General features: G+C 46.1%; 1 protein-coding gene across 1 annotated transcript; it reads right to left on the reverse strand.

The window, feature by feature from the left end:
* Positions 1 to 6,941: 6,941 nt before the first annotated feature.
* Positions 6,942 to 25,716, reverse strand: LOC307225175 (uncharacterized protein). The gene is made up of 8 exons (XM_079993020.1): positions 25,543 to 25,716; positions 23,162 to 23,615; positions 21,602 to 21,676; positions 18,176 to 18,321; positions 16,294 to 16,431; positions 11,278 to 11,362; positions 10,074 to 10,194; positions 6,942 to 8,564 (listed from the first exon to the last, which is right to left on the reverse strand). The coding sequence occupies exons 2-8, from the start codon at positions 23,296 to 23,298 to the stop codon at positions 8,316 to 8,318; spliced, it is 951 nt and encodes a 316-aa protein (XP_079849146.1). The 5' UTR covers positions 23,299 to 23,615; positions 25,543 to 25,716; the 3' UTR covers positions 6,942 to 8,315.
* Between the last annotated feature and the right edge of the window lie 890 nt (positions 25,717 to 26,606).

The raw sequence follows: 26,606 nt of genomic DNA on the forward strand, positions 1-26,606 counted from the left end.
CACGTCCTCACGCCGCGCGCGCGCTCCGGCTCCGCAGGGAGACACGCGAGCCGTCCTCTTCCGAAGCCGGCCCTCCGCGCGCGCATGCGCCGAGCGGGAAATGGGCGCGCGAGGGAGGCGAGCGAGCGGCGGCCGTTGGAAAAGGCGGGAAAAGAGGGAGGCGCTGAGGCGAGTTGGTTTTTCCAGTCAGGAAAGGGGAAAGGGCTCTTCAAGAGTAGTTTCCCAAATGTGGGTCTTTTTGCAGTGCAGTTGCCATCGTGGTAAATACAGATTTCAAGTAAAAATGGAAAGCTGAGGGTGGTGAGGTATAATAATAATAATAATAATTTATTATTTATACCCCGCCCATCTCGGGTACTCCTGAGTGAACAACAACAATGCCATAACCCTATATATATAATCAGGTTTTTTTAACATACATTTTCAACAGTGATACGGAAGGAAGGGGGGGCACCATTCCTCACCTCCTCCTCTTTGAAAGGGGGCCCGAGGCGATGACCTCGACGGCGCCCAGCTCCTGAAACCTCACACTGCTGCACAAGCACCACACTATACCCCTTAACTTTATAAAATTATATTCTTCCCTCCGGACTCCATGATGCTACCCTCAGCGCCATAATCCTCGAACCGACAGGTCATGTACACAGGAAAACCTTAATCCTGTCAGATGGTCCAGTCAAGCCCTTCCTCCGGGCAATACCAGATAATGGGCGATGCATGGCTATGCCATTGTCTTGCCATCACCTGTACTCAGGAAACGTTTATGCATATCTCTTTACTCTATGCAACCCCTACCTTACTGAAGTGCTGATCTGTGCGACCCCTACCTTACTGAAGTGCTGATCTATGCAACCCCTACCTTACTGAAGTGCTGATCTATGCAACCCCTACCTTACTGAAGTGCTGATCTGAGCCACCCCTACCTTACTGAAGTGCTGATCTGAGCCACCCCTACCTTACTGAAGTGCTGATCTATGCAACCCCTACCTTACTGAAGTGCTGATCTGCGCGACCCCTACCTTCCTGAAGTGCTGATCTGTGCGACCCCAACCTTACTGAAGTGCTGATCTGTGCGACCCCTACCTTACTGAAGTGCTGATCTGTGCGACCCCTACCTTACTGAAGTGCTGATCTGTGCGACCCCTACCTTACTGAAGTGCTGATCTGTGCGACCCCTACCTTACTGAAGTGCTGATCTGTGCGACCCCTACCTTACTGAAGTGCTGATCTATGCGACCCCTACCTTACTGAAGTGCTGATCTATGCGACCCCTACCTTACTGAAGTGCTGATCTATGCAACCCCTACCTTACTGAAGTGCTGATCTATGCAACCCCTACCTTACTGAAGTGCTGATCTATGCAACCCCTACCTTACTGAAGTGCTGATCTGTGCAACCCCTACCTTACTGAAGTGCTGATCTATGCAACCCCTACCTTACTGAAGTGCTGATCTATGCAACCCCTACCTTACTGAAGTGCTGATCTATGCAACCCCTACCTTACTGAAGTGCTGATCTATGCAACCCCTACTTTACTGAAGTGCTGATCTATGCGACCCCTACCTTACTGAAGTGCTGATCTATGCGACCCCTACCTTACTGAAGTGCTGATCTATGCAACCCCTACCTTACTGAAGTGCTGATCTATACAACCCCTACCTTACTGAAGTGCTGATCTGAGCGACCCCTATCTTACTGAAGTGATGATCTGTGTAAACCCCCACCCACTTTCCTGAAGTGCTGATCTGTGTAATCCCACCTCTTGTGATGTATTCGTGACGTTTTCTGCACTGTATTCTGGGACTTGGAGGGAACTTTTAAAAGTTTATGTCGCCCCATTCTCACTGTTCAATCTCGCCTTGAACCTGTTGCGCAATAAACTTGGATCATCTGCTGTTTGCTCCTGTCTCCGGCTGAGCTCATTTTCCTCCGCAGGGACCCACGGACTTAGTCCGATGAGCTGGGGGGCAGAGCAGCCTCGCACCCAGATTTTACCGTAACAACAGTAATGATGAGCAAAGCCTGAAAAGGCTACAATGAAACCTACTTTGACATCTTACTCAATTTTTTGACTTCCATCAATCCTGTCCGAAAATTTCCCAATCTAATCTCTCAGTATGCATTTCTTATCTTCCCTATTACATTTCAAACTCCTAACCAATATCTCTTATCTTTTTCTACTTTGAAATATTTCATATTGTCGCCGGAAAACACCCCCCCCTCCATTGACACGTGTACCGCACAAGCAGCACACTCACACACACACGCATCTCCCCCCCCCCCGACCCTAGAGATGTCCCTTTAGAAGGCCATCTCTTGAAAGCCTTCCGTAAATAAGGAAGCGAACTCCCAGAAGTGCAAGCTGGATTTAGAAGAGGCAGAGGAACCAGAGACCAAATTGCAAACATGCGCTGGATTATGGAGAAAGCTAGAGAGTTCCAAAAAGACATCTACTTCTGCTTCATTGACTATGCAAAAGCCTTTGACTGTGTCGACCACAGCAAACTATGGCAAGTTCTTAAAGAAATGGGGGTGCCTGATCACCTCATCTGTCTCCTGAGAAATCTCTATGTGGGACAAGAAGCTACAGTTAGAACTGGATATGGAACAACTGACTGGTTCAAAATTGGGAAAGGAGTATGACAAGGCTGCATTTTGTCTCCCTGCTTATTTAACTTACATGCAGAATTCATCATGCGAAAGGCTGGGCTGGATGAATCCCTAGCCGGAATTAAGATTGCCGGAAGAAATATCAACAACCTCAGATATGCAGATGACACAACCTTGATGGCAGAAAGTGAGGAGGAATTAAAGAACCTTTTATTGAGGGTGAAAGAGGAGAGTGCAAAATATGGTCTGAAGCTCAACATCAAAAAAACGAAGATCATGGCTACTGGTCCCATCACCTCCTGGCAAATAGAAGGGGAAGAAATGGAGGCAGTGAGAGATTTTACTTTCTTGGGCTCCATGATCACTGCAGATGGTGACAGCAGCCACGAAATTAAAAGACGCCTGCTCCTTGGGAGAAGGGCAATGACAGGCCTAGACAGCATCTTGAGAAGTAGACACATCACCTTGCCAACAAAGGTCCGTATAGTTAAAGCTCTGGTTTTCCCAGTAGTGATGTATGGAAGTGAGAGCTGGACCATAAAGAAGGCTGATCGCCGAAGAATTGATGCTTTTGAATTATGGTGCTGGAGGAGACTCTTGAGAGTCCCATGGACTGCAAGAAGATCAAACCTCTCCATTCTGAAGGAAATCAGCCCTGAGTGCTCCCTGGAAGGACAGATCGTGAAGCTGAGGCTCCAATACTTTGGCCACCTCATGAGAAGAGAAGACTCCCTGGAGAAGACCCTGATGTTGGGAAAGATGGAGGGCACAAGGAGAAGGGGGCGACAGAGGACGAGATGGTTGGACAGTGTTTTCGAGGTTACCAGCATGAGTCTGACCAAGCTGCGGGGGGCAGTGGAGGACAGGAGGGCCTGGCGTTCTCTGGTCCATGGGGTCACGAAGAGTCGGACACGACTAAACGACTAAACAACAACAGCCTGACAGCTTTTCGCCATAGCGCTCCGCTTCGCCCTATCTTTATTGTGAGTAGACCGGCCGCCTGAACTCTAGGTCAAACGGCAGCTGCCTCAGCCAATCAACATTGTCGAACAGCGCCCCTTGTGGCAGCCACGCTGGTACTGCAGGCTGCAAGCGTCTGTTCCCTCACCTTTTGACAGCTCTCTTTTTTTTTTTAAAATAATTTTTATTAACTGGCCAATCACATCAAATTAAATCACATCATATAAATTCCGAATTACAAAGCCAAATTTTTAAATTTTGTTGGGGGAACCCATACTTCAAGATCCAAAGGGGAATTCAGATCATCTTCTTATTACTGCGTTAATGTCCAAATCAGTCCCAATCAGTCCAAACAAAGTTCGTAATTCTATCCAGTCTTATCTTGGTGTTGCCACATCATATCTTGTTCGTATAATTTCTCTTTTTCCTTTACGATCTCTTCTGTTAGTCTCCTTAAGCCGATAGCAAGTGTAATAATCCTGTGTGGATTTCCCGTTCCTCCACTAAGTCCAGATGGTTTCCATATATCTCCTTCGTAGATAACATCACTTTATCCATCGTAAATTTTGGCATTTGTCGCTCTTAAGTCCCACCGAGGAGTTGATTCACGATATGTAAACAACTCTATTTCTCTCTTTCTCCTCCCAGACCCAAGAGCTCCCACAATGCCTCACAAAATGGCGAACGGCATTTTTTCCTGACTGCGTCACTCCAAAACTCTTAGCTTTCCAGCTTCATCTTGAAACATTGCTTTGGTTCGAAAGTTTATCTCCACACAGCCTTAAATCCACAGCTTAAGTCCTTAATTTCTGACTCATTAGGGGAGGGGGATTCTTGTTAAATCACATAAAAAGGTAGAGGCAGGTTTTTCCCCCCCTCCCCCCTCAGTCATTACCGTATCTTGACGTTCTTCTCGTATTTTATTGTTGTCTTGTTATCAGAGATCTCTTCTGTCAGCAGTATTTACTCCCCTTTTTCCTTGATGTATGTGCAATTAATCATGTCCAAATTATTTCTTTTAAAGATCATTGCAACCAGCGGCGCGAATCGGGGACGGCGTCGAGGAGTGCCGAAAATCCCACAGGAGGGCTTTGTGCCTAGTGCCCCCACCCCCACAAATTCGGGGGTGGTATAGGGCACAGCAGGCAAGGGCCGTCCCCCCCATAATCCTGGGGGGGTTAAGGAGGCTAATTACCCCCATCATAGCCTCCAAATTACCTCGTGTGGGTCGGAGAGATGTTATTGTCAGCCATCTTCCGATGCGCCACCTAGTGCCCCCCCCCACCTTTTGACAGCTCTCAATACAATGTTTCCGAGTTCAATTGACCGTGACTGATTTAATCAAAATGTAGCAAGTTGCTTCCGAAAGGCGAAAGTACTTTGAACTTCAAGGACCATATTCTTTATAAATTCACCAAAAAATCAGCCGTACATCGGATTTTCATCGGACCACTTTTATTTGACTACATATTACAAGGACTTCGCCCTATCTTTATTGTGAGTAGACCAGCCGCCTGAACTCTAGGTCAAACAACAGCTGCCTCAGCCAATCAACATTGAGACGCAGGTGGCGCTGTGGGTTAAAGCCTCAGCGCCTAGGACTTGCCGATTGAAAGGTCGGCGGTTCGAATCCCTGCGGCGGGGTGCGCTCCCGCTGCTCGGTCCCAGCGCCTGCCAACCTAGCAGTTCGAAAGCACCTCCGGGTGCAAGTAGATAAATAGGGACCGCTTACCAGCGGGAAGGTAAACGGCGTTTCCGTGTGCGGCTCTGGCTCTGGCTCTGGCCAGAGCAGTGATGTCACGCTGGCCACGTGACCCGGAAGTGTCTCCGGACAGCGCTGGCCCCTGGCCTCTTAAGTAAGATGGGCGCACAACCCCAAAGTCTGTCAAGACTGGCCCGTACGGGCAGGGGTACCTTTACCTTTACCTTTTACAAGGACTATCAAAGGGGGGTGACCTGATACAGGGCAACCATAATCCTTTGACCAAACGGTCACGTACTCTGCGGCCCTTCCCAGCGGACGTGACAACCTTGATGGCCATCGTGATGGGCTCAGACAGAAGGCCATCAGGGACACAATAACCTGCATATTTTAGTGTATTCCACGCGGACTCTTACAAAGGCCTCTGACCGAATTCCCCTCAGGGGGCAGGAAACTTTGCCCTTCTCTTTTGTTCTAAAAAATGACTCATGTGGGGAGGGGAGAGGAGGCTCCGGCCAGGTGTCAGGACACTCGGATTACCTGTGTAGCCCCTCCTCGACTCCTCCTAATTTTAATGTAATCATGATGTAGATATGATGTAATTCTGGGGGTGTAGCCTGGGGGATTAGCAACTAATAAAAGTTAGGGTCTTCCTTTGTTCGGGGCTTCCATCGTGCTTCACCTCGTGGGCGGTGGGAGTCCTGTCGCGACAGTCTTTTCTTAAATAAAGACCGAGCCTACTGGCTGCTGTTTTGCTCTGTATTGCTCTGGTTGGTGTCTTCATTTGTCCAAGAGAGCCCTCAGACTTTCCTGTAACAATATATTTCTCCTTAGAAAACTTCTTGTAGTCCTACTAGCGTAATTTGTTGATTACAGTTCCTCTTCAAATAATTCATATACTTCTTCCAATCTTCTGTAAATCTCTGGTCCTGCCCAATGCCATAACTCAATGGCAGTAATTTAGCAATCGCAATAATTTAGGCTCCTCTTCTAGGAAGCATCACTAAACTGAAGGGGACTTACTCCTGAGTAGACATGCATAGGATTGCCCTTGCTATCTTACGTTTTTAAACAAGCGATGGGGAACCTGCTGTGGCCCTTAAAAATTATTGTTGGGGAGGAAATATATTATTACGTAGTTTTCTATTACGATAATCCAATAGTCGCCTCATTATAACAATGCCAAATTATAATACAATTGCTAATCCCAATCATTCAGATGCCAAATTATATAATTCAGGTGGCCTTATGCGTGCTAGAATTGGTTTGATGATTTACTTTGTTTCTGTGTTCCAAAATCTTAATCATCTCAATTACATTCCTTTCAAAATAATCCCTTATACAACAACTGCAATATTAACAACGTCCATTCAAAATTTACACATTATAAATCTATAGGTGAAACATTCAAACTATATTCTTATTCCCCCTGTGTGTGACATTTTTTTCTGTCCGTGATGTTCCTTCCTGTCCTTGTAAAAGCCCTTAAGATACTATTGGACACCAACCTTTAAAATGTATCTGCATTTTAAATACAACTCTGAGCTGATTTCCTTATTTCTTGCATACATTTGCAGGTCCCATGGTTGTGTGGGAAAATTGTGAACACGGGTGAGAACTTTAAAGATCTCTTCCGAGGGAGCAGGAAAATAATGCATCTTGGCCGAGCTATTTAAAAGCAATTTATTTTGCAAATACGGCTTCACCAAGGGATAACGTTCTAGATGCACTTCATGATCAACATCTCAGAAGAATCCAACACTTTCTTCAAGAGGTTGCTGACCACCCATTTGATGGAAGAGTCCACAAAATATATATCATTATAAATGATTAAAACCCAAAGAAGGTCTGGACTATCCTTCTGAAGTTACAGGTACACTTGCGTCCCCCTATTTCCACAGAGCCTGCTACAGCTGAAGCTTTTAACCATTCTTTCCAAACTTATGAAAAGAAAAAGGGAAGGCAGTACTTGTCAGTGGCCACACAAAGGCATATGGACCACAGCAAACACACACACCCCAGACAGACTGGGAGCTTGTTTTAGCACTAGCATCGTATGTTTCTGATACATAATCCCACCTAGCACACTCACCTCAGCATTTTGCATTATATGCTGTTCCCTGTCTGCCCCATGTATTACAGAAGTCCAGTCTGAGGGGAACCCATGGCATGGATAACTGAAACTGTCTTGGACTGTGTAGAGTGACTGTGTAGAGCAGGCATGTCCAAAGTCCGTTTCGGGGGCCTAATCCTGTGGCAGTCAGTCTCCTGGGGTAAAATCCTAAAAACAACTTCAATCTTGAAAAAAAAGTTCAACAACATCAATCCTAAAAAAAGCTCAACAACAAAAAGTCGGCCCTCATGCATGTTCACTTCATCAAATCTGGCCCTCTTTTGGCACACCAGCCTAAGCTGGCTAAAGGCATTCCACACCACAAAGGACACTTGCACCCACCATGACAAAGCTGAATCTAAGAGCACCCACACTTTCTCCTTGAAGATGAATGTTCTGGTCCTCAAACACTCTGCGCTTCAATCGGGAGAAAGCTGCACTCGCAGAGCTCAGACGATGCTTGATTTTGGCATCAGTGTTGGCCCTTGTGGAAAGATAACTGCCCAGGTAGGAGAGGTGATCGAAACTTTCCAATGTTACACCGTTGAGTTGGATTTGTGGCACTGCAGAGGGGTTGTTTTGTGCTTGTTGGGGCAACACTTTGGTTTTTTGGATGTTGAACAATAGGCAAAGCTTTTCATAAGCTTCTGCAAAGATATTTAGGATGGTTTGGAGGTCATCCTCCGAGTGTGCACACACTACGTTGTCATCAGCATATTGAAGCTCTGACAGAAGTTAGGGTATCCTTACTCTTTCTCTTTGCTTTCAGCTTAAAAGGTGAGTGTAACACATTGAGAACCACCAACCTGAACAGAGGAACCAACCACAAGGCATCCCCAGTTCTCAGCCAAACTAGAGGCTAGTTAAGGAAACTGATTGCAGATGCCCTCAGTTGGGTCAATCACCGCTTTGAATAGTTGTTCCTCTCCACTAGACCTTTTCAGCAAGCAACTTATGATGGTGGTTGATTTCTACCAACCGGAAAGCTCGCAGCACCAGAGCAACTTGCAAACAGATGCCCTTCAGGATGTCCAATAAAGGGTAGCTGAGGTTACGGATACTGCAGAGGACATTCAGGAGGAATTTCAGCAGGGGCTGCAGGATGCTGTTGAACAAAGCAACTAGGAAGGGTTCCAGCAATTGGTCTCCCATTGTAGTTAAGAGGTCAACCACCAAAACCTGAATGAAGAGAACGGCACCGTCAGAAGCAGCTGGTTCTTGCAAAAGACATTAACTGTGCAACTGACTACCTCAAGACTAGATCCTTGACACACACGTGTCCTACATCAGCTAATGGACAGTTGTGCATCACATCAAAGATGTCCCAAAACAAGGAGTGTCAACAGATGGGTCAAGTATCAAACACCTCAAAAACAGCATAGGCATAACGAGTAAAATCATTAAAAGCCTAGAATTTGTAACAGATGAAAAGGACAAAACTTTCCTTTCTGGCCACCATAAACTAAATAAAAAAATTAAAGCTACCTTGTTCATGGGAGAGACTTGGATCTCCAGGAGAAAGCTATTTTACAGAAAAAGCCACCTTTGAGAAGACCTTTTCATATGGCCCTCCTTGCAGTCCAAACGTGGCAGAGAGATGGCAAACCTCAAGACATTTGAGGTCATGGTGGAATATGGGGTGAAGCTAGTCTTTCAGGCACTTTGGAGCCTTGTTCTTTAGGAGTTTTTAAATCTTACTCTGGTTGTATACTCATTTGAAACTCATTCTCACAGTAGACTATGAATTTCAAGGCAATAAAGAACACTATCTGGATAGTAGAAAATGAGTTGTAAAAGAAATAAAAAATACTTTCGGGCTACATAATGGCCACTTCATTATGTTTAATTACAAAGTCACTGAGCATTGCAATGCAGTCAGAGAAAATAAAGAAGCAATAAAAATACTTTAAGGCTAGAAGCACCTCTGGCTATTTTGTGGATGGGATTCAGTCAAGGGCACACTGCACCATTAACATGGATTTGGCATTCTTGGGCAACAAACATGCATCCGAACTCCCCCACCCTGAGTTTTGCAGTATGGAAAGTGATGGGGAAATATGCTGGAAAACATGGGATGATCACTGCCTGATGTACACTGTAATTGAAACAAATTATCCACGAGCAGCTGACATCTAACCTGGCAAACATAATTCAAACAAATCAGGATGATTTGATCAACAAAAAGGTTACTCTGACCTTAGTCTTATGTTGGGATGGGGAAGAAAATGAAAATACCAGAAGACAGTAGGGATGATGGGGGAGAGACCCCTGTCCTATTTGTGTGCAGCAGAATGAGAAGCTGCAGTGGTGGAAGGAGCATCTCCTTGGCTCCTGGATACATCCAAATTTAGTATTCTGTTACATAACAATCTATGCTTAAAACAGGTGTGTTTTTTAAACCAGAGGTAGGCAACCTAATCTCCTGTGGCAGCAATAAGGGGAGAGAACTGGAGAGGAAAGTAGGGGGGGCAGTAAGGGTGTCCCACCCACCTATGGCTCTGACCTCACCTAGTGTGCAGCTACCAAGAAATCACCCCTGAGGAAATGCAGCCTTTGAAAGCAGAAGAAAGGTCCACATTTCCAAGCAGTCAAAAACATACGCCTAATCCTCCCCCCCCCCCTTTTTGGCAAGGAAATGCCCATTTCTGAATTAAGAGCTGGCGCAGAGTTAAGGTAGAGTTCTCTCACCTGGAATATGGATTTGTTGAGAAAATTGATCAACTCTACTGTGAAAATGATGGGTACATTAACTAGGATCTTCAGGACACCAAATAATTCTCTCAAGCCTTGCTGAATTGTCTTCTCAGCACTGTCCAAAATTGTGGAGCGAAGGAAGAGGGAGAGGGGGGAAAGAGAGAGAGAGAGAGAGCTTCAAAGCTTGGCAAGAAAGAACAGTTGGCCTTGCTGGGATTTCCTTCCTTTCTGAGCTGTTATACACCATCCCGGAGGCAATAGGCTATGGCTGCGCTCAGGGTTGTTATTTAAGGGGCTTAACTCAGTGGCACAGCACCCTGTTTTGCATGCCAAAAATCTCAGGTTCAGTCTACAGGTCGGGCTGAGAAGGACTCTTGCCTGAAACCAGTGCTTTTTTTCCTTAAAAAAATGTTTAGGGGTACTCTCGACTCAGGAAAATCACCATTTTATAGTTCAAATTGGGGAAAATAAAAACAGTAAATGGACAAAAGTACAAAGATTCACAAAATGTTTAGGGGAAATGTTGGCCATTTTCCATATCCGCTATTGGGTCCTTGGAGCACAGATTCACACGAAGTGGCAACCAACCTTGCAGGATTTAACAGGATTTATTTGAAATGCATATGCAAAACAAAGGTACAGAGCATTGAGTTTGCAATCTGCACACCCCAGTCAGGGTGCGCCCCCTTTTTATACATTTGCAGAATACAATACCACCTGATTTCTTGTAAACCACCTGATTTCTGGGAAATCGAAAGTTATAGCAACTTCCTATGTCCTTACATGGGCTTGCCCCCCCCCTTCCTGCAATGGCCCCACCAGCCTCACCACACCACGGCCATGTGCATTGCTGAGTCTGCTTATCTCTTTACAACCTTGAATAATAAACGTTTGAGCCTGTTCCTTCAATGCCAGCCTTGTTCTCCTGACGGACCTCTCCTTTCTCAGAAAGGCCTTTGGGGGGGGGGTTGCTATGGGCCCTACACTATGTGTACCCCTGTGTCCCGTCCCCCCCCCCCCCCGAAAAAAGCACTGCTTGAAACCCTGGAAAGTCGCTGCATCAGTGTAGGCAATACTGAGATAGCTGGACCAGTGGACAGAAGGACATCTCTAATGAAATAGACCGAAGGCCCATCTAGTTACAGCATCCTGTTCTCACACTGGGGGCATCTTCCTCAGTTTTACATATGCTAGTTACCTTTCAGCCACCTTCAACATGTAGACTGTCTCACGATCTCTTCTAGGCTGGAAATAACGTTGATCTTCATTGTCTGTACATGTGGCTGAAACGTCAAAAAATTTAAAGGATGCACTTGAGCATTAAAAACATTCCATCTGGAAGGAGGACACATCGAACAGGATAATGCACACCGTGCCATGCATTCAGGTCCATGCTCAGGCCCAGCAATTGCTATTAACACAGCAGAGGTTGCCCTCTTGTGGCAAAAGAGAGATAACAAGAAGTACATCACAGCAACTTCGCTGAAAAGCAGGTGTGGAAAAGACAGCTGCCGTTCTCTACTTGTTATCCTGATCCAGAGAATGCATCTGCATAAGGTTACTAACAGGCGTATTCTGTTATTATAACAGGCTATAAGTAACAGCTAAGCTAAACTAGCAGTGCAGTAGGAAGGTTGACATTTCAGCACACAATAAAAAACACTTTTTAAGAAAGCTTTTGGTCTTTAGAGCAAGGGTAACTAACCGATATGTATGTGAGTTCCCACATCCAAGGTTGCAACACAATGATGCCAAAAGGTTGGGGGGGGGCAAGGTCTGCCCAAATTTGTCCCTTAATTTTTTCCCCATACATATCCCACTGTAGACCCCCAAGAGCCCCCCAAATTTGTCAATTTTTATATATCAATATTTATATTCTCAAAATCCACTTCAACCATACCCCCTTTAACAAGTAGCCCAAGGAAAGTTGAGCATATGTCCGTGGAGCCCCCTTGCCTGAAAAAAAGTTAGTCATCCTGCTTTAGAGGCTAGTTGTACCTTTTCTGGCTTAGGATTGTCTCTGATTTTTATTGCAAGTGCTGCTTGTTTATTTTTTCTGATCGACTGGCTTTTCATCTGCTGCTTGTCCCCTCCCTCCCTCCCTCCCTCTCTCTCACACACACAGTTTGATTGTTTTTGCTGTATTTTTATTATTGATTTATTTCATAAAATTTATATACCACTTGATTATAAAAAAAATCTCAAAGCAGTTTGCAAAAAGAATAAAAATATACAATTTTATAGAACAACTAAAACAACTATTTAAAACAATAAAGTCAACAACTAAAAACAACAGAACCAGCAATAAGCTACAAACACATCAGTGTTCTAGGCATCTGGGTAGGCCTGTCTAAACAAAAATGTTTTTAGCAGGCGCTGAAAAGAGCACAGTGAAGTCACCTGCCTGATGTCAATACGCAGCGAGTTCCCAAGATCAAGTTCTTAAAAATGCGGAACAGGTCTTACGTGGCACCTATATTATTTTTGTTAGCTGCCTTGAACTTAAGGAGTGTTTAGTCCCAGGCTTAACCTGCTTAATATCCTTTTAGATTCTTTTATTCCCCTGTGTTTTTGTTGGAAGCCACCCAGAGTGGCTGGGGAAACCCAGCCAGATGGGCAGGGTATAAGTAAGAAATAAATAAATCGTCAGAAAAAGGCACTTGGGGCTTTGGGCTCTTTGGGTGGAAAAATAGTTGAAGAGGAGCTGCAAACCCTTCACACACAGGTTCAGATCGGAGCATTTTCTGTTCTCCCATGACAAGCTTACATTTTGCTCTCTGGCTTCCAGCATTTCCAATACCCATGTAACATTTTCTGCATGTAGATATCAGCAGGAATCATTTCGAAGTGTTCCCATTACATCAGAAGAAGCCCCGAGGGAACCCACACGATTGTGATGCAATTTCAAACAACACCTTGCTTTCCTCTTCCTAAAAACCCACTCTTGCTGTCAGGGATGTCCCTCTGCAAGCCAGGGCAGAAACCAGCACAGCATCTGGCTTCCTGTGAAACTCTGCATTTCAGCCTGACACAGTTGAAAACACAACAGGAAAGGGTGTGGTGTGAATAGGGCTGGCCCTACCATCAGAGAGTGAAGCAGCCGCTTCAGACAACGAGGGAAACAAGTGTGCTACATGGGTTGCTCTGGGCTTCTCAAGGACCCTCCTGACATCCCTTGTACTGTCCATTCAAGAGTATTTCTGCTCATGATGGTATGGGCGGTGGTTATTTGCAACCCCATCATCAATACTGTTTGCACCTGCAAAGGTTTCGGGGCAGGCACGCTGCTTCATTTCCAAGCCTGCAGCTGAAATCCTGCAACTTTTTGTACAGCAAATGTTCTGCCATGTTTGTCCTTCTTTTGTCTTGCTATGGTGCAAGGGTGACCCTCCAGATAGCATAACATTGGAGAAGCATCGCTGAGCAACTAACAAAGCAGAATGACGTCTGGACGGTCCAGTATAAATCCGCTCTAAATGCACTATTTTTACATCAGTGATGTGTTGTAGAATACACCTGGGGCGGGGAGCACAATTCTTGGAGAAAACCCTGAGCTAGCCCCCTGCTTTCAGTTCTGATGCAATGAAGATGCCCCATAGCTAGTGCATAGCTGTCAACATTTCCCTTTTTTTAAAGGGAAATTCCCTTATTCCAAATAGGATTCCTCGCAAGAAAAGGGAAAAGTTGACAGCTATGAGCTAGTGCTAAAGGAAGAATCAAGTGCCAATCCAGTCGGCTTTTGAACATGGAATGGTGGCCCCTCACCTCTGGCAGCAAAATATCTCCTGGGCCAGTTGTGGGTGCAAGAAAGCAGAGGGAGACCAGGCAGAGCTCATGGCAATAAGATAGCCTAGTATAACACCAAATAGTTGCAGGAATCATGGAAGCGTTCCAAGTCTGCTTGAGAGCCAGTGTGACTTAGTGGTTATAGTGTCAGACTAGGACCTGGGAGACCAGGGTTCAAATCCCCACTCGGCCACAAAGCTCCCTGGGTGACGGCTAAGGGAGCTGGGCATGTTTAGCCTGGAGAAGAGGAGGTTAAGGGGTGATATGATAGCCATGTTCAAATATATAAAAGGATGTCACATAGAGGAGGGAGAAAGGTTGTTTTCTGCTGCTCCAGAGAAGCGGACACGGAGCAATGGCTCCAAACTACAAGAAAGAAGATTCCACCTAAACATTAGGAAGAACTTCCTGACAGTAAGGGCTGTTTGACAGTGGAATTTGCTGCCAAGGAGTGTGGTGGAGTCTCCTTCTTTGGAGGTCTTTAAGCAGAGGCTTGACAACCATATGTCAGGAGTGCTCTGATGGTGTTTCCTGCTTGGCAGGGGGTTGGACTCGATGGCCCTTGTGGTCTCTTCCAACTCTATGATTCTATGACATTGGGCCTAGCCTACCTCACAGGGTTGTTGTGAAGCTGAAAGAGGGAGAACTATGTAAGCTGCCTTGCCTTAGAGGAAAGGTGGGATATAGATGAAATGGAATAATAAAAATAAAGTCTTTTGCCATTCATATCCTCCAGGCCTTGCTGGCATCTTCCTCCTCTCAACCAATGAAGAGGAGGGGGGAGTTTCACAGGCAGAAAAACATGCAAAATGCAGCCAGCATCTGCACAAGGGACTGCAGACCTTTTATCTTCCAGACCCTATGGTAGGAGGCACAGAGCCTAGCCCTTCCCCGGCTCCAGATGTGGCAAGGATCCACAAGTCTCTGGCAGAGAAGTGGGCTCTCAAAACAAAAAGACCCTCAGAAACCCAAGGCATGCTAAAAAAAGAAGAGGGGCACAAAAAGGTTGCCAGCTCTTTCACTTCCTCTTCCCGTTCCAGTTCAGAGGCCTGGGGCCCACTTCCTTCCGTTCTCATGCACTGCCAGAAAGTTCCACTTCCCAGGGCCGAAGAAGTTCCCTTTGCCACTCGGGGAGAAAGAGGTCACATTCTGATTCACACAGCCTGGCAGCCTTCCAAGTTGCGAGACCTATTTTTATCACTTATTAGAACCCTCGAGGTTTATCCCCCGGTGCCAGGTGCAAAATGCAGGCTCAAAGGGGGTGGGGCCAATGGCCTAGTCCACTCCCCACACACACACCAGTGAGCCATTCACTGGGATATGCAAGTCGAAATCTATGTCTGAGTTACTACAGCACCCTTCCCCAATCTGGTGCCCTCCAGATGTTTTGGACTACAACTGGTGGGAGTTGTAAGTCCAAGGTTTCTGGAGGGTGCCAGGTTGCGAAGGCTACACTATAGATCCGGGACCCTCACATAAAACCCTACAAGCAGCCAGCAGATCTGCTCAAGGGCACAGGCACAGGCAACCAATTAATAATCGTTATTTGATGGGTGGAAAGCATTGAAGCTGAAAGATAAGAAATAAGGACACGGCAGATAATTTATTTTCCTTGCTATTCTTAAACTACTGGGAGTCAGAAACCACCTTCAATCTCCTATAGAACAGTCAGAGTTTAACAGGAATCGCTTCTGTGCACCGTCACAAATAAGACTGGGCACAATCCTTGGAGATCAAAAGTAAAGAGTCAACTCTCTCCCTTCTCACCACTGCAATGAAGGAAAATTAATTACTCTGGATCTCCAAGGATCCATCTCTGAAGATCAAGGTTGCTTCCAGACAACTTGTTTACTGAGCATATGATTTGTTTGCAGGGAATAATAGACTACGACATTTAACCAGAACTCATTCTGCCGTGTCTGCAGGGAGGGCAGACAACATTGCGTCAAGCAACGGTCTTCCCGCACTTTGCAGTGCATAAGAAAATCAGAAGAGCTTGCTGGATCAGACCAGCGGCCCATCTGCTCCAACCTCCTGTTCTCTCATCGGCCAACCAGATGCCTTTGGGAAGCAGGATTCAATCACAACAGCCCTCTTCCCAAGTCTTTGTCATGTACCAGAAGGAGGGTCCAGGCTTCGGCCTACTGCAAAAAAAAATGCACAAGTTTGCTTTGCTTAACAGCAAGTGAATATTTCATTTACTGAAGTCTGTGCTTTGTCCTGCCCCGAACCTGTTGCGCCATTCTGGCAGGGACCCGTTTCATCTTTTGCACAGCATCTATCAGAGGGTTACACCCTTGATAAACATGATTCTCATGCTTCCCTAGGAAGGAAGAGTCAGCCGCCCAAAGGAAGCCCTTGCACCCTGAATTAACCCCGGCTTGCGTGGCTATTCCCGGCTAATATCAGTTGCAACGCCTTGAGTTACCTTCTGTCTGGGTGCCTTTGCTGAGGGCCTGCATCCCATCATCAGCTCTGGGTCTAAGCCAACCATCCAGGCTGCTCCACTCAAATCTCTCTTCTGTCTGGGCTTCCAACGACTTGGCCACCACAGGTGGGGGATCTCCTGTGGGACAAGGACAGATTCAGGCTACGACGCAAGAGGCGATTCAGCTACCGAAACCTTGAGGCTGCAGACACGGGCTATTTCTTACACGGAGGGCATAAGAAACAGCACGAGGAAAGGAATGCCCAATAAGGAAACTGGAACTGCCTTCTTGGATTGGGCCAAAGTGAATGAACAGTAATAAGCTGGGTGCCTTTCAGAAGTCAAGAACACAGGCATGGAGGTGGTGGTCTCAATTATCTCCTTACAAAGATTGGAGGTCACAGCGGGCAGATGATGTTAAGCGTCCTGATGCATCAGGACAATGGCCCATCTAATCCAAATGTCTCTTCTGGGAAACCTTCAAGCAGGATTCAAGCAGCTGTGGTTGAAGAAGAACACCGCATAGACGAGGGGAAATTAATGGTGACCCAGGGGTTTCACAATCCACTATAAACCGAGGTATGGATGGGCTCTTAATCTCTTCCATTTATTCAGGATTGTACTGCTTGTCCATGAATCGTGCCCCACACATCTCTGTGTCTTTGTGTGACAAACGGTATCCTCAAAGTGAGTTCAGAAGCTGAGGGCTCTGACAGCAAATGCTTGATAGCATCGGTTCCTTATAATCTTCTTTTCCCCATTGATTGATTCATTCATTCATTCATTCAGTGCTGCACCCACTCTCCCAATGCAACCAGACAAACCCCCAAGCCACAGAGATGCAAAGACTGCAGCTCCTGCTCTCTTACAACCTGAACTTCCATTCTCCAGAGAGGCAACAGGGCCTCAGGGCCAGGAAGAGAGAAGTTTGGGGGGGAAAGAGAAGTGACTACAAGACTCTGCAGGTGTACTCTGCCATGTGGTGCCTTTGCATGTGATTTTGCCAGCTTTTGCATGTGCAAAATAGCATGACTCAGATACCACCCACATCCTCAGGCTCGGCATTAGTTCCCAAGGCACATTACAGACTGTGGTTGCTTCCAGTTGGCATGTTTATTTAGTGTTTCATCTTAATTTGCCTCAGTGGCGTAGCGTGGGTTGTCAGCACCCGGGGCAAGGCAAGTAATTTGCTCCCCCTAACCCGTGGATTTGCGCCCCCTAACCCTAACCCCCAGATGTTGCGCCCGGTGCGGCCGGCCCCCCCTGCACCCCCCACGCTACGCCACTGATTTGCCTACACAAAGTTTGTGGAGGCTATGTTCACTGTTTACTGAGCATTCATTCCAACTGATGTCATGAAAAGCATCAGTTATACCACACTTCCCACTGCATTTCCCCATCTCAAAAGTCCTCACCACAAAAAAGTCTGATTTCTTTCTTTTTTAAAAAAACACTTTTGGATGCCAAGTTTGCTGTGCAAGACCAACGACGTCATTTTAATTCCCCAATCTGAATTTACCAGTATATACCACTGAATTCCACCTGCAAAATAGTACCAGTGGTCTTGCTGTGCAACACTAAGCTGATCTACTCAAAGAGAAGTCCCAGTGATCTTAGCGGAACTTACAGCTTAGTCAGGGCGTGTGTGATTACCGCCTTAAACGAGTTAACTACCTGGAAACTGCTAGTTCTGTAAGGGGAGCAAGGGGTCTGAATTCAGTTACTGGAAACCACAGTAGAGGAGACTGCATGCCTGTGGAGATCACTTTGAATGCCATTAAATTTCTGTGACCTTAATCCCTCCTGCTCACCTGCCTCAACCACATCCTTTCAAAGCTTCTGCTCTGGGACTCTTGCCCTTTCCCCCTTTTTTAGGATTTACCTATCAAAACTTCATTGAAGCCATCAAACGGAAGATCCCTTTGGCCCTCCTTTCTCCCAGCTAATTTTTGTACGCTTTCGTCCACACTGACGTTTGCAGGGTTGTTCATCATGGATGAGTTGCCTCGACCAGGATTTGTCCATGTACTGATAGGATTAGAAAAAGAAAACCAGAAAGCATCGTGCCACATTCAGTAAGTTAAACTTCAGGGGGACGCGGGTGGTGCTGTCAGGAGCTCGTCCTACACTCGAGTAGGACCCTGGCAGAGACACATGCCTGACTGGCATGTTCTCTCCCTCCTGGTGTTATATGGTCTCGGCGGCTGCTCTCAGTCAGCAGTCTAACGTTTCCCCAGCCTGAATAGGTAAAACTTTTCCATAATTTTATAGCACTTCTTCATACAGCACATAGCAGTGATGGCCACCAACATAGAATAGAATCATAGAATCATAGAGTTGGAAGAGACCACTAGGGCCATTGAGTCCAACCCCCTGCCAAGCAGGAAACAGCATCAGAGCACTCCTGACATATGGTTGTCAAGCCTCTGCTTCAAGACCTCCAAAGAAGGAGACTCCACCACACTCCTTGGCAGCAAATTCCACTGTCAAACAGCTCTTACTGTCAGGAAGTTCTTCCTAATGTTTAGGTGGAATCTTATTTCTTGTAGTTTGGATCCATTGCTCCGTGTCCGCTTCTCTGGAGCAGCAGAAAATAACCTTTCTCCCTCCTCTATGTGACATCCTTTTATATATTTGAACATGGCGATCATATCACCCCTTAACCTCCTCTTCTCCAGGCTAAACATGCCCAGCTCCCTTAGCCGTTCCTCATAAGGCATCGTTTCCAGGCCTTTGACCATTTTGGTTGCCCTCCTCTGGACACGTTCCAGTTTGTCAGTGTCCTTCTTGAACTGTGGTGCCCAGAACTGGACACAGTACTCCAGGTGAGGTCTGACCAGAGCAGAATACAGTGGCACTAGATGGCTTTAAAAGAAGACTGGAAATTCATGGAGGGGAAAACTATCAATGGCTACTGCCCTGGAGGCTATGCGCTTTCCCCACAACCTCCCTCCCTGCCACTTTTGCCCCGGCATCTGCTTCTGATCCAACTGGATTGACAACCACCATCCCACCTCTCCTTTCCATTATGGGCGTTGACTGCCTGGAACTGAAGCCTTGCTGAGACCTGGCAACGGTTCAGACATCCTTTCGGTACAGTGATATGTTGATTATGGAAGCAACGTGAAGATGCCCAAGCTATAATAAACAGATTTGTACAAATAGTAGCAGGATGACTTGCCTCAATGAAAATGGGAAACCCATGTAAGCTTTGGACTGTGATGGACCTAATGGAACTTTAGAAACCGGATGAGAATTAGACAGGAGGAGAAGGAACAACTTGGGAAGAAAATAAGAGACATTTTTAAACTTTTGGAACTGAAATGTGGGTTACCAGGACACTTTTCTTAATTCATACACCAAATAGTTGTGGTTTATATATAATCTATCTTTTGTGGCAAAAATTCTATGTGGCTATAGATATTTGTATAACTTCTTGTTCCGACAATGTGCATGAGGACTACAAATTAGTTTTCCTAAGAAGGAGAAAGCAGGTGCATAAAACTGTAATAAATGACCAGTCCTAACAAAAGAACATAAGCACTGCCCTCCTGGATCAGAACAAAATGGCACCGTTTCTCACAGTGGACAAATGTCCATAGGAAACCAGGAAGCAGGATTCGAGCACAAAAGCCCTCTCCCTTCCTGTGACCTCAAGCAATGGGTATTCAGACTGGACTGCTTCCAACTGGATACACTGATAGCCCTCTCTTCCGCCATGAATTTGCCTCAAATTCCAGCAAAATATTAAAATACAATAATTCATCAAATATTAAAAGCTTTCCTAAAAAGGACTGCCTTCAGATATCTTCTAAAAGTCAGATAGTTGTTGCTCTCTTTGACATCTGGTGGAAGGGCGTTGCACAGGGCGGGCACCACCACCGAGAAGGCCCTCTGCCTGGTTCCCTATAACTTGGCTTCTCGCAGTGAGGGAACCGCCAGAAGGCCTTCAGGGCTGGACCTCAGTGTCTGGGCTGAATGATGGGGGTGGAGACGCTTCTTCAGGTCTACTGGGCTGAGGCCGTTTAGGGCTTTCAAGGTCAGCACCAACACTTTGAATTGCACTCAGAAATGTACTGGGAGCCAATGTAGGCCTTTCAGGACCGGTCTTATGTGGTCTCAGTGGCCGCTCCCAGTCACCAGTCTAGCTGCTGCATTCTGGATTAGTTGTAGTTTCCGGGTCACCTTCAAAGGTAGTCCCACATAGAGCGCATTGCAGTAGTCCAAGCAAGAGTTTAAAGCCATCCAAGTTGGTGGTCATCACTGCCTCCTTTATATATATTATTAAATTTTCTGTTTTCTGTTTTACAATTTAAAATACCCATTTAAACATCCTTAAGATATCAATGACTTCCCTTCTTCTCTTTCCATGGTTCATTTTACATATCATAAATCCCTGCATATTTTACCAAAACTAAACCATTCAGTATTCCTTGAGTGCATCCATCAAAACTTGTTTACGCTGTGGAATTTATCCTAATGCCAGCGTTTTCAGCTGTATACAATTATTTCCCATATATTCCATAAACGTTTTCCAATCTTTAAACGTTATATTCTTCTTGTTTTCTTATTCTATGTGTTAAGTCTGTGAGTTGTGCATATTCTGTCAACTTAATTTGCCATTCTTCTTCAGTTGGTACCTCACTCATTTTCCATTTTGGGGCTAACAAAACACGGGCTGCAGTAGTAGCATACATAAATACAGTGGTGCCCCGCAAGACGAACGCCTCGCAAGACGGAAAACCCACTAGTCGAAAGGGTTTTCCGTTTTGGAGGCGCTTCGCTAAACGAATTTCTCTATGGGGTTGCTTCGCAAGACGAAAAAATCTTGCGAGTTCCCGTGGTTTTTTTCCGCTTTTTTCCCCCCTTTCCTAAGCCGCTAAGCCGCTTATCAGCTGTTCCGCTGATAAGCCGCCTCTCAGCTGATCGCTAAAAGCCGCTAGACCGCTAATAGCGCTAAGCCGCTAAGCCGTCAATGGGCTTGCTTCGCAAGACGAAAAAACCGCTAGACGAAGAGAATCGCGGAACGGATTAATTTCGTCTTGCGAGGCACCACTGTAACCTGTATTGACACCTGGGAATTTCCGTCTGGATTATCCCCAACGGAAAGGACTCTGGTTTGTTTGGTTTTTTTGGAGGGGGGGAGAAGTACTTTTAAACATTTTCTTCATTTAAAAGGGTAAAAGAGTACTGAGAAATGATCCATAATGAATTGGCCATCCCTGCCTCTTGTGGGAGGGAGTTCCATAGGGGCGTTTGCCTTTACCAAAATGAACAAAACACAGCGCTTCGTCGCACTTGAGCCTACCCATTCTGTTGCAAGAGGCCTTCTCCGTTCCCCAGGCTGGTTCCTCTCCACCGGGGCTGCTGTTCATCTTCCTGGCTGCCGACAGAAGTTTGGCAACGTAACTCTTTAGGTAAAAAACAAGGAGGAAAAACCCGCTGCCATTTTCTTATGGAATGGTTAGCTTAAATATGCAGCATGGATGAACCCAGGGCCGTCTTTCCCCGGGGGTGCAAGGAGTGTGGGGCACCCGGACGCCAAATTCTGGGGGGCGCCAGCTGCTGAAGCCACCTAAGCTCTTAACTATCTACCCGTTATGAAATAATAAATAATTTTGATCAAGCTAGAAAAACAAAATACATATATACCTAGGTATTACCGGAATGTATACCTACCATTTCACTAAAGGACTTTTGACTTTGTGCGCTTCTTTACCAAAGTCGTACTGCACCAGCGGCGACACTTGTCAGACTCAACGATGGTGCTTGTCATTCTCAACGACGCCGTGCACGTGAAATTAACTCTTACATCGAAATATTATGTTACGTATTGTATTGAGCTGCTACGCGGCAGCGGGGTCAGTGGAACCTTTGACACAACTGATGTTTCTCCTAAGCAGGTGCCTAAACAATACTTATAAGTTTAAGTGTGGTGGTATTGTAGACTTAAGTATAAGTGTGTTGTAAATGAAAACGCAAATAAAAAAGTTTGTTTCTTTTTCCTCCTTTCATAGTTATCTCCCGCTTGGACTACTGCAATGCGCTCTACGTGGGGCTACCTTTGAAGGTGACTCGGAAACTACAACTAATCCAGAATGCGGCAGCTAGACTGGTGACTGGGGGCGGCCGCCGAGACCACATAACACCAGTCTTGAAAGACCTACATTGGCTCCCAGTACGTTTCCGAGCACAATTCAAATTGCTGGTGTTGACCTTTAAAGCCCTAAACGGCCTCGGCCCAGTATACCTGAAGGAGCGTCTCCACCCCCATTGTTCTGCCCGGACGCTGAGGTCCAGCGCCGAGGGCCTTCTGGCGGTTCCCTCATTGCGAGAAGCAAAGCTACAGGGAACCAGGCAGAGGGCCTTCTCAGTGGTGGCACCCGCCCTGTGGAACGCCCTCCCACCAGATTTCAAAGCGATAAATAACTACCTGACATTCAGAAGACATCTTAAGGCAGCCCTGTTCAGGGAAGTTTTTAATCTGTGATATTTTAGTGTATTTTTGGTTTTTATGGAAGCTGCCCAGAGTGGCTGGGGAAACCCAGCCAGATGGGCAGGGTACAAATAATAAATTATTATTATTATTATATTCATAAACAAGAGATAAGGCGTAAGCTTAGTGTCTGACATAAGCATAATAAAAAATAATTTGGGGGCTAAACTAAATTTGGGGATGATGGTCAGATATTTGCACCCCGGCGGCACATTGCTAAAGATAACCCTGGATGAGCCATTATGATTTATTTTGTAAAATCACCTTGCTGCAAAAAGCACAAACACCTGCATGCATCTCGAGGGCAGCAGGTTGGCCAAGGCCGATCTAGATCCATAACTATCAGACACATGAGTGCACATAGAGACCTACCTCCGCTCAAGAGCAGGTGATGGGTTTTCCTCTATGGGGTCAACTCCACTCCCCCACCTCCTTTGCTCCTCATCCGACGCATGCGCAGCCTCCGCACTGAATTCCGAATGCCTCTTCCGGCTCGCCTCTCCCCCCATCTCTCTCCCGCAGCTGCCTTGTCTATCAGCTCCTTTATTTCAAGGCCTCCTTTTCATCATCAGAAAAAAAAACGGTCTGGAGAAAAGGGGAGAGGGAAGGAGGAGGCAGATTCCCGGCTGACTGAGGGGTCAGCCAATCACGTTCAGGCCTTTCAGCTGGAAACCAGAAGGAAAGACACAAGTCCCCAGAATTCAGTACAAGGGAGAAGGTGGTCCATGTGTCCTGCAAGCGGCCTTCCAGAACAGGTGGCTTGATTGCTGGAAAACTCGGCAGGTCTGCTATCCCCTGTTGAGCTCAGCAACAGCTTCTGTTGGTGCTTATGCATGAACAAGACACAAACGATAGAAATAAGGAGTTATGTTTTATCATGTTTTTAATATTCTGTTGGGAGCCGCCCAGAATGGCTGGGGAAACCCAGCCAGATGGGCGGGGTATAAATAAATTATTATTAATTATCATTATTATTATCATCGTCATCTAGTTCAACCTCCAGCAATGCAGGAATCCTGCCACAGCCATCCCTGGGTGGGTTCGAACCATGATTAACAGCCAGGCTCACTGACCCAGTGCACCACAGGAACTTTGAACTGGACTGGAGGCGTCACAAACCGAACTGGGGGCCTTCTGCATCGAAGCAGGTGTCCTGCTGCCACCAAACTGCAGACAGAAGAACAGGAAGCTGCCTTATACTGAGTGAGATCGTTGGCTCATTAGCTCAGCCCAGGGCTGGCAGCATCTCTGAAGTATTATCGCAGGCAAGGATCTCTCCCAGCCCTACCAAGAGATGCCAGGGGTCGCATGCAAAGCAGATTTTCTGCCACTGAGGTTTTGTTTAACATAGCTTTGAAATGCAAATTGGTGAGGATGCCGCCTTCTGCTCCTCTGCTTTAGGATCCCAGCCATTAAAAAAAAGGGGGGGAATCCCCTCTCTGCAAAAAATGTGAGTCTGGGTGCAGCAAAAGTTAATCCGATTGCACCCCAACCAGCATATCCATATATATATATATATATATATATATAATGTATACACACACACAGTGGTACCTTGGGTTACATACGCTTCAGGTTACAGACTCCGCTAACCCAGAAATAGTACCTCTGGTTAAGAACTTTGCTTCAGGATAAGAACAGAAATCGTGCTTTGGCGGCGCGGCGGCAGCAGGAGGCCCCATTAGCTAAAGTGGTGCTTCAGGTTAAGAACAGTTTCAGGTTAAGAACGGACCTCCAGAACGAATTAAGTACTTAACCCTAGGTACCACTGTGTGTGTGTGTGTGTGTGTGTATACACTCTCTCTCTCTCTCTCACACACACACACACATATATATATATATATATACACACACACACACACACACACACACACTCACATACATATAGCGTTTCCATGGTTCATTTTACATATCATAAACCCCTGCATATTTTACACAAAACTATACCATTCAGTATTCCTTGACTGCATCCATCAAAACTCGTTTACCCTGTTGAATTTATCTTAATGCTGCCAGAGTTTTCAGCTGTATACAATTATTTCCCATATATTCCATAAAGATAGATAGATAGATAGATAGATAGATATACATATATATATATATACACATATATATATTGTTGTTGTTGTTGTTTAGTCGTTTAGTCGTGTCCGACTCTTTGTGACCCCCTGGACCAGAGCACGCCAGGCACTCCTGTCTTCCACTGCCTCCCGCAGTTTGGTCAAACTCATGTTCGTAGCTTCGAGAACGCAGTCCCACCATCTCGTCCTCCGTCGTCCCCTTCTCCTTGTGTCCTCCATCTTTCCCAACATCAGGGTCTTTTCCAGGGAGTCTTCTCTTCTCATGAGGTGGCCAAAGTCTTGGAGCCTCAGCTTCAGGATCTGTCCTTCCAGGGAGCACTCAGGGCTGATTTCCTTCAGAATGGGGAGGTTTGATCTTCTTGCAGTCCATGGGACTCTCAAGAGTCTCCTCCAGCACCAGAATTCAAAAGCATCCATTCTTCGGCGATCAGCCTTCTTTATGGTCCAGCTCTCACTTCCATACATCACTACTGGGAAAATATATATATATATACATACATATATATATATATAGGGCACGTTGGCCTGCAGATCCCGTCTAATTAATAATAATAATAATACTAATTTATTTATACCCAGCCCACCTGGCTGGGCTTCCACCCCCCGCCAATTTCCCCCCCCCACCCCTCGCCCTCAAGCTCACTTGGACCAGTGCCTCCCAGTCTAACCTACCTCGCAGGGTTGTTGTGAGTGCAAAGGAGGGAACCGGGCACTCTGCCCCGAGGTCCTTTTTTGTGGGTGAGGAGCATGAAACGGAAAATGCAGCAAAAACGGCAGCCATCACCTCTTCTCCGGCTCGCAGCCCAGCTGCGCTTCGGTCCCTCCAGGTGCATCAGAAGAGGACCCCCGACTGCACCCCCGCTCTGCAAGCGGCACCTCTACACTTTCGTCTCTCTGTGGGCGCCGCCGAGCTGCGCACGCAGAAAAGCCGGAAACCGGGACCTTTCTTTGTCTCATTGATTGGCAGGCCTTGCGCCCGCCCACGCCGCTCTTGAAATCCACCCGCCATTGGAGGCTCAGGCCACCAATCGCGGAGGAGAAAGGGGGCGGGAGAACAAGGGGGAGGCGGAGCCGAGGGAGGGAGGGAAGGAGGGAGGTAAAGGGCGTGGCTATGCCCTTAAAGGGGCCGGCGTCTATTCTCGCTTTCAGGTTTTAGAAGCAGGAATAAAGGACTGGAAGAAATTCAAGATTTATTTACAAAAATATTGTAATTTGGTTGAATGTTAAGAAGGATGCTAGATCATAAATAATTGCCTACCACTGAATTAGATCTGAATTTGACGATAAGTGAGATTAAGGAAAATATAATTTTTTTGGAGAATTGCTAGATTTTATTTAAATGAGCGGAGATAAGATTGCAAACAAGTGGGTAATTTGCTTGGAAAATTTTTTTGTAACGATGTAAGTGGGAGCGGGAGACGTGAGGGAGTCCAAAGAAGTGACGAAATTATGTTATGATATAAGTAATGTTGTTTATTATTTATGCATTTGTATTCAAAAAACTTTAATAAATATGTATAAAAAAAAATAGAAGCAGGAATAAAGGTTTGGGGTGGGAAGTTAAAAGAGGTTTTAACAAAAAAACTAGGAGAGGGGTCCATTTTCTCTCTATGACGATGCGGTGTCTGGAACAAGTCAGGGGGTTGCTGCCTTTTCTGTTCTGCACAACAGGCAGAAATCCAACTGGTGATGCTCCTCCCAGCATAGAAAAATATGACACCGGACATATGAACTGT

Source organism: Podarcis cretensis (genome assembly GCF_951804945.1).
Source record: "Podarcis cretensis genome assembly, chromosome: 10".
Classification (NCBI taxonomy): Eukaryota; Metazoa; Chordata; class Lepidosauria; order Squamata; family Lacertidae; genus Podarcis; species Podarcis cretensis.

What these genes read in the sequence shown, in the direction of transcription:
- LOC307225175 (XM_079993020.1), bottom strand. Translation starts at nt 23,298, where the DNA reads ATGGGGGGAGAGGCGAGCCGGAAGAGGCATTCGGAATTCAGTGCGGAG. An exon ending in CAAAGGCACCCAGACAGAAG is followed by an intron (nt 11,363 to 16,293) that starts GTAACTCAAGGC and finishes TTGACGTTTCAG; the next exon opens with CCACATGTACAGACAATGAA. An exon ending in TCAACAAATCCATATTCCAG is followed by an intron (nt 8,565 to 10,073) that starts GTGAGAGAACTC and finishes CTCTTCATTCAG; the next exon opens with GTTTTGGTGGTTGACCTCTT.